This window comes from Lemur catta, chromosome 3 (genome assembly GCF_020740605.2).
Source record: "Lemur catta isolate mLemCat1 chromosome 3, mLemCat1.pri, whole genome shotgun sequence".
NCBI classification, from domain to species: Eukaryota; Metazoa; Chordata; class Mammalia; order Primates; family Lemuridae; genus Lemur; species Lemur catta.
Genome location: NC_059130.1, coordinates 104182670 through 104188669, shown reverse-complemented (window position 1 = coordinate 104188669; position 6000 = coordinate 104182670). Strand labels below are relative to the sequence as shown.

Below are 6000 nucleotides of genomic sequence, written 5' to 3'. Positions count from 1 at the left end.
AGGGAAGCAAATAGGCAGGGGCCTTTATAACCGGAAAGTAGGGACTTCAAACCTGAGCAATGCCCCTTCTCTAGCTCAAGAGAAGCGTGCGTGAAGGACAGGCACAAGGTGCAGAGGACCACAGGATGAATCACGAGCACCAGGAGAGGAGCACTCCCTGCACAGCAGCACCCCACAGCTGCACTGGCTGGCCAACAGGCCGTGAGGGAAATGCCCTTTTTTGATCCTGGGACCAGTTGAGAAAAGGAGGATGACAGGGAGCTGGAGCTGCAGCACCAGAGGAGCCCCGCTGGAAGGGGAATGGCAGCGAGTTTTGTTTCCTTATTTTATTATTTAAAAAATATTAACAGCAATTAAAAACAACGAAAACATTCACAACCTGTCACAGAGTCCTGTGAGCTTTGGCCATTTATTCCCAATGGAGTCCTTCATCCGGTGGCAGGTGGGGATTTCAGCCGAAAGGCCCCTTCATGTTTTTCATGGGCGGGTACTGCTGCTCCATGGGCATGGCCCCGAAGCAGTCAGAGGGGGTACAGTGGCCAGCCTTGCCTGGCTGGCCCATGGGGCCCGGGGGGCCAGGGATGCCAGGGATGCCCTGCTGGCCCATGGGTCCCGTTGCTCCCATCTTGCCATACCCTGGAGGGCCTTGAGGACCTAGGGAGGGAAGAGCCACAGAAGGGAAATCAGGAGACCCAGATCATAAGAAAAAAAGCAGTAACAGGCATGGTAAACACTACCTGACATATGATGAGTAGTTCCCACGTCACCTCATGTTCTCATGAGGACCTGATCTGATCTTCAGGTTGATTTAACAATTACGATACCACTGGCTAACTTTACTGAGAGATTCTGGCACGGGGCTGAGTGCCTCTGATGTGCTATTCGTTGAATCTGCACAACAGTTCCCTGAGAAAGGAGCTATTATCTAATTTTGCAGATGAGGACACAGGCTCAGAGAGGTTGCACATCTGGTAAGTAGAGCAGCTGGGGCTCAGAGCCGGAACATCAGGCTTTGGCCATTCTCTTGCAGGCTCTCCAGCCAAGCATGCATCTTAGAGAGTGACTCCAAGGGCATAAATGACCTCTTCAAGGTTACACAGCAGATAAGATGCCGAGCAGGACTTGAACTCGAGTTCCCTGGCCCTGACCACGGGCAGCTTCCTCCCACTGCGTCACACTAGCCCAGCCTAGGACGCAGGAACAGGCACTGAGTCCTCCACTCCCCAACCCCCACCGTGGCATTACTATAAAAGGTGGTTGATTAGCCTATAGTCACTTGGAGTTCGACACAACTGTGTCACAGAAGGAACAGAAAGGGGGTGTCTGCTGCTCTGGCTTTGTGTTCTCGCATGCTGCTTTTTCTTACCTGGAGGGCCGGGAAGACCATTTTCTCCTGCAACACCGACACCAATGTCTCCCTTTTCACCTTTGGTACCAGGCAATCCTGGAACAAAACAAATAAAATAAGAAGTCCTATCCCTGAGTGGAAAAATGACACAGCCAGTTGGATTACTTGAAATACACAAATCCCACATTCACAACATGGAATGGTCAGGCCTGCCCCAGAGAGCTACGTGTGTCCCTGGGAACCAGAAGGCAGAGCTACCTCTCATTCCAGGCAAGCCCTGCCGTCCTTCTCTGCCAATCTGACCAGGGAGGCCAGGGGACCCCGGAGCGCCTGGCCGGCCCGGAGCACCGTCCTTTCCCGGAGGCCCTGGTCGTCCCGGGGCTGCTGCCATTTCCACGGGGAACTGCATCCTGGAGGTATAGTAAGCCATCCTCTCTGCAAGACAGGAAAAGGACGGGTCACAGGGCGCCCCAGGGACTCAGAATGACTGCAGATGCTGCAGCCAGGTTGCCAGCATGGAATCCAAAGCATCCTTTCTTCAGAGGGACATTTGGGCAAGGAATATGGGGATTGGTCCCCTAAGTGGGGTCCCATGCCCTGGCCTCCACAGAGACCCTTCTGAAGCACAGTTCTGACCATGGCATCTCTGCTCCATCACCCTTCGTGGGTTCACCACCGGCTTCAGAATAAAGTCCAGACTCCTTGCCTGGCGTTCAAGGTCTGCTTCCCAAGCAAGAAGTCCAGCCCCTTCCGGAAACTGGGTCTGTGTTTTCCCCAGTCCCTGGCACATCAATGTTGGATGAACAAATGAAAAGAAAAAAAGCTTCAAATAAACCCACACCACCCTCTTCCAGTGGCCGCTTGCCCCTCTATTTAGAGCTCACTTCATGCAGACTCGTTTGATATCAATTTTCTTGTCTGTCTCCTTTGCTCAAGTGGGGGCTCGGGGAGGGCAGGAGGGAACCATTTCATCTCTGAACAGAGCAGGTGACAAGGAAGGTCTGACGGATAATTGGACATGTGCCTGTCAACCCCAGGCCCAGAAGTGTGCGGGGGTGAGAGCAGGAGGACGCAGAGCTTTAAGGAAAAGGAGGCCAAGGCAGGGTGGAGAAGTGGCGAGGAAGGGCGAGTGGCACCCACTGCCAGTTACCATCAAACATTTTAATGATCTCTTGTCTGATGAACCTCTTGATTTCATCATAATTCACCATGTCTCCCTGAGGAAAGAGAAGAAAATGTGCCTCAATTATACTTCTAAGCCTGGTGCTTTCCCTCTGGGAGAGACTTTATGGGAATAAAGAGTGGGGAGGAGGGCAAAGGTCCCAGGAGCTTCCCACGGAGTCTTCATCCAAAGTCCTAAGCACCCCGAAATGGTACAAGACATTTTGTGCCTAAGTGCATTTTTCTGGGGAGAGGACCCCGTAAACACCCCCACAGTTAAGAACCACCTATATGGGAGTCATGCTGTCTCCCGTAGAATGTCAGCAGAAGCTTCTAACACGACCCATGCTCCACCCCACATGCCTGCTCTGTGGGACAGTGCCCACGGCCACCAGCCTCCCCGCTTACCATGGAGCCAGGAACACCGGGCAATCCAGGGCTCCCCGCGGGGCCCGGAGATCCAGGGTGGCCTCGCTCTCCTGCAGGACCTGGTGGCCCAACAGGCCCCATGGAGCCACTCTTGCCCGGCCCGCCAGGCATGCCGGATCTCCCCTTCTCTCCTGCCTGGCCCTTCTGTCCTGGAGATCCCGGATCCCCCTACAAGGACAGGACACCAAGTGCTGTCAGATCTGCGTCATGATGTCTCAGCAATCTGCCCCTTCCTCTCACCCTCCCCCAGGCCCTGGATCACCCTCGGGACTGTGGTCATAGCATCCTGACAGGTCATTCTGCCTCACTGCCCCCAGGGTGGTCCTTCTAGAAGACAGTTCTCATGGTGTCACTCCCTGCTTAGAGGTTCTGATGGCTCCCGACTCCCCTCAGGATAAAGTCCTAATTCTTAGGTCAGGCATTCAGGGCCCTTCACGCTGCGGTCCTGATCATCCCTTCCTTAGCCTCCTCTCCCTGTCCTCACCTCCTGGCAGCCCTCGCTGGTTATAATCCTCTGATTCGGCCATGCTGTCTTGGTCCTCCCTGCCTGCAATGCCCTCCCCTCATCCCTACCCAGCGCACGCCTCCTCCTCCTCCAGTAAATGTTCCAGTTCTTTTTGCAGCCTCCCTGGCACCCTGGGCCAACGGGGGTGCTCCCTTCCTCTGGCCCCACAGTGCTGTGTCTAATCTTCTTCTGTAAAAGTTGCTGCACGCTAGCGTGAATGTGACTAGACTACTGCCAGCATCTATTGTTCAGAGACCTCTGTTTACCCAAAGCCAGGACAGAGGGCCTGGAACACGAGCAAGTGGATGTTTGTGGAATGAAAAAAATGAATTAATCCATCGATCAACAAGCGAATGAACTGGAGATTTCCATTCCCTCAACCACAGTTAAGCCCCACAGGAGAAGTCTTCAGACACGAGGTTGCACCAAGTTCTGCCCACTTTTTTCCTGCCCACTGGCCTTCCCAAGTCTCCTCTCTGTGGCTAAAGTTGTAACTTGGAGCTGGGCTCAAACTGCTCATGAGCTTCTCCTCTTGAGCCCAGCCAGTGCCCACTCTCACCTTGAGACCAGGAGGCCCGTAGAGTCCCTGCTTCCCAGGGGGTCCCTAGAGGAAAGCGAAAGTGGGGGGTCAAGTCTGGGCAGCATCTTTGTAGTGTCCTGGGTGGGGGGAGGTGCCGTGAAAGACCACCTTAGCACCAGCTGCATCCAGCTGGGCTCTGTGTGAGGATGGACGACAGCTTCCCTGCCCACAGGGGCTGACAGCTGGCAGGGAGAATGATGTCCCCTGGGGCATGGCCTTGTTTGATCATATTGGCTGTCCCGGATCACAGATGAAGGGTGAGAAGAAATCAGAATGGGAGGGCCAGTCTGTGGCACATTGTAAGCCTGGCAAGAGCTGATGCCCAGGAAACGTTTGTTTGGAGTTTATTAATATTATTGTCTCTTTTTGACCAGGTACAGGGTAAAAAAAAAAAAAAGCAAAACAAGTCTCACTCCCATTCTTGTCCCCCAGTCTCCAGTTTCTCGCCCAGAGTGATTGTTAACAGTTTCCTGTCTATCTGCCCAGAGACAGTCTGGACAAACAGGGAAAGTAGCCGAGTGAAGGGAGAGGAGTCAGGGCAAGGGGAGGGCTAGAAGTGTCCCCAAGGAACAGGAGAAGAGCAGCACCATGTACCTCTTTGCCGGCTGCGCCATCTGCACCAGGCTCCCCCTGGGGAGTAGAGAACAGTGGAGACGTGATGAGCTCCAGCCCAGTTTGGGGTCACACGCCTCACTTTGGCTACTGGCTTCTGCCAAGAAGCCACGATCCTCCAGCCCTCACCCTCTGACACTCTGGGCACAGGCTGTGGAAACTCAGACCCCAGCCCATGCTGCAGCCTAGTCCCAGAGCCCCATCCTGACGGCTCCGGGCTGCACCCCTACTGAGCTCTCCAAGGGAAGGACAGACCGAGCCTGCCTTGCTCTGCGCTTGGGATCTAGCACCTTGCACACTCCCTGGCTCTGAGTACATGTTGCTGTTTGCTGAGTGAACACATGCACGCCAGTGGGGTCCCAGAGATTGACTGGGGCCGGCCTGAGCTGCTCCCTCCCCACGACAGGAGAGGCCGCCTCCTTGGGCCAGCCCCCATCTAAGGGATGCTGAGGAAGAGGAATCTGCAAGGCAAGGGGTAGACTTTTTCAGGGTCCCTGGAGGCTCCTGAGACTGCAGGCAGGGAGGGAGGCGGGGTCCTTGGCAGGAGGCAGAGTTAGCCCACATGGTGAGACCAGGCCCTCCTGGCAGATGGGCAGACTGGAGTCACAAACCCCCCGCCCCCCCAGCCCCCCGCTGGCCCACTGCAGGCCACAGGTCTGGGTCATCGCTCCTGCTCCCAGGAAAAAAGTCTGCCGTGACAAGGCTAGGAGACCTGGGTCCCTGAGGTTTTCCACAGGATTTTTCATCCCTGAGTCCGGCAAACCAGTTCCACCCGATGTCTGGAACTTTTGAAAGGGGTAGTTTTGCAGAGTGGCTAAGGACACAAGTTCTGGAATGGGGCAGGCTAGGGACCAAGTCCCAGCTCTCACTAGCTGTGGGACTCTGAGCAACCTCCTTAACCTTGCCAACCCTCGGCGTCCTCACCTGTGCAACGGGGACAATCGTATCTACTAAACGGGGCTGCAGTGCAGATTGAGACTAAGTACGCGTCAGGCACTTAGTTCGCCATGCAGCACACGGTCGGGGATCAATACATCATCGCTCTTAGTGTTAAACATTAGCTGAGACTAAGTCGTGGTTTCTGAAGAGCTCAGAAAGTTACAGCAACAGCACCACGTTTCTGGTTCCTGACATTTACAAAGATTTTCTGTGGTTACGGACAAGCTCCCTGGGGCAGAGGCAGGGGCAGACAGGGACAAGTCTCCCCTGTCTGACACCAGACGAGGGGTCTGCACGAGGCTGATGCTGGTGCACGGTCAGAGGCAGTGACCTTGTGTGCCGCTGGCACAGCCCTGGCGTACAGGGCCTGTCTTTCCAAGTATGACGTGATCCTCAGGCGCACGTGTTCATGCCCTGCCTCCTGCC

General features: G+C 55.0%; 1 protein-coding gene across 1 annotated transcript in view; it reads right to left on the bottom strand.

The window, feature by feature from the left end:
• Positions 1-309: 309 nt before the first annotated feature.
• Positions 310-6000, bottom strand: part of COL16A1 (collagen type XVI alpha 1 chain) — a 48952-nt gene continuing 43261 nt past the window's right edge. Inside the window, exons 66-72 of the mRNA XM_045548430.1 lie at positions 4618-4653; positions 4003-4047; positions 2918-3106; positions 2499-2565; positions 1607-1783; positions 1367-1444; positions 310-654 (exon numbers count right to left, since the gene is read on the bottom strand). Of these exons, the coding sequence (XP_045404386.1) occupies positions 452-654; positions 1367-1444; positions 1607-1783; positions 2499-2565; positions 2918-3106; positions 4003-4047; positions 4618-4653 (795 nt within the window). The 3' untranslated portion in view covers positions 310-451. The remainder of the gene's footprint in view (positions 655-1366; positions 1445-1606; positions 1784-2498; positions 2566-2917; positions 3107-4002; positions 4048-4617; positions 4654-6000) is intronic.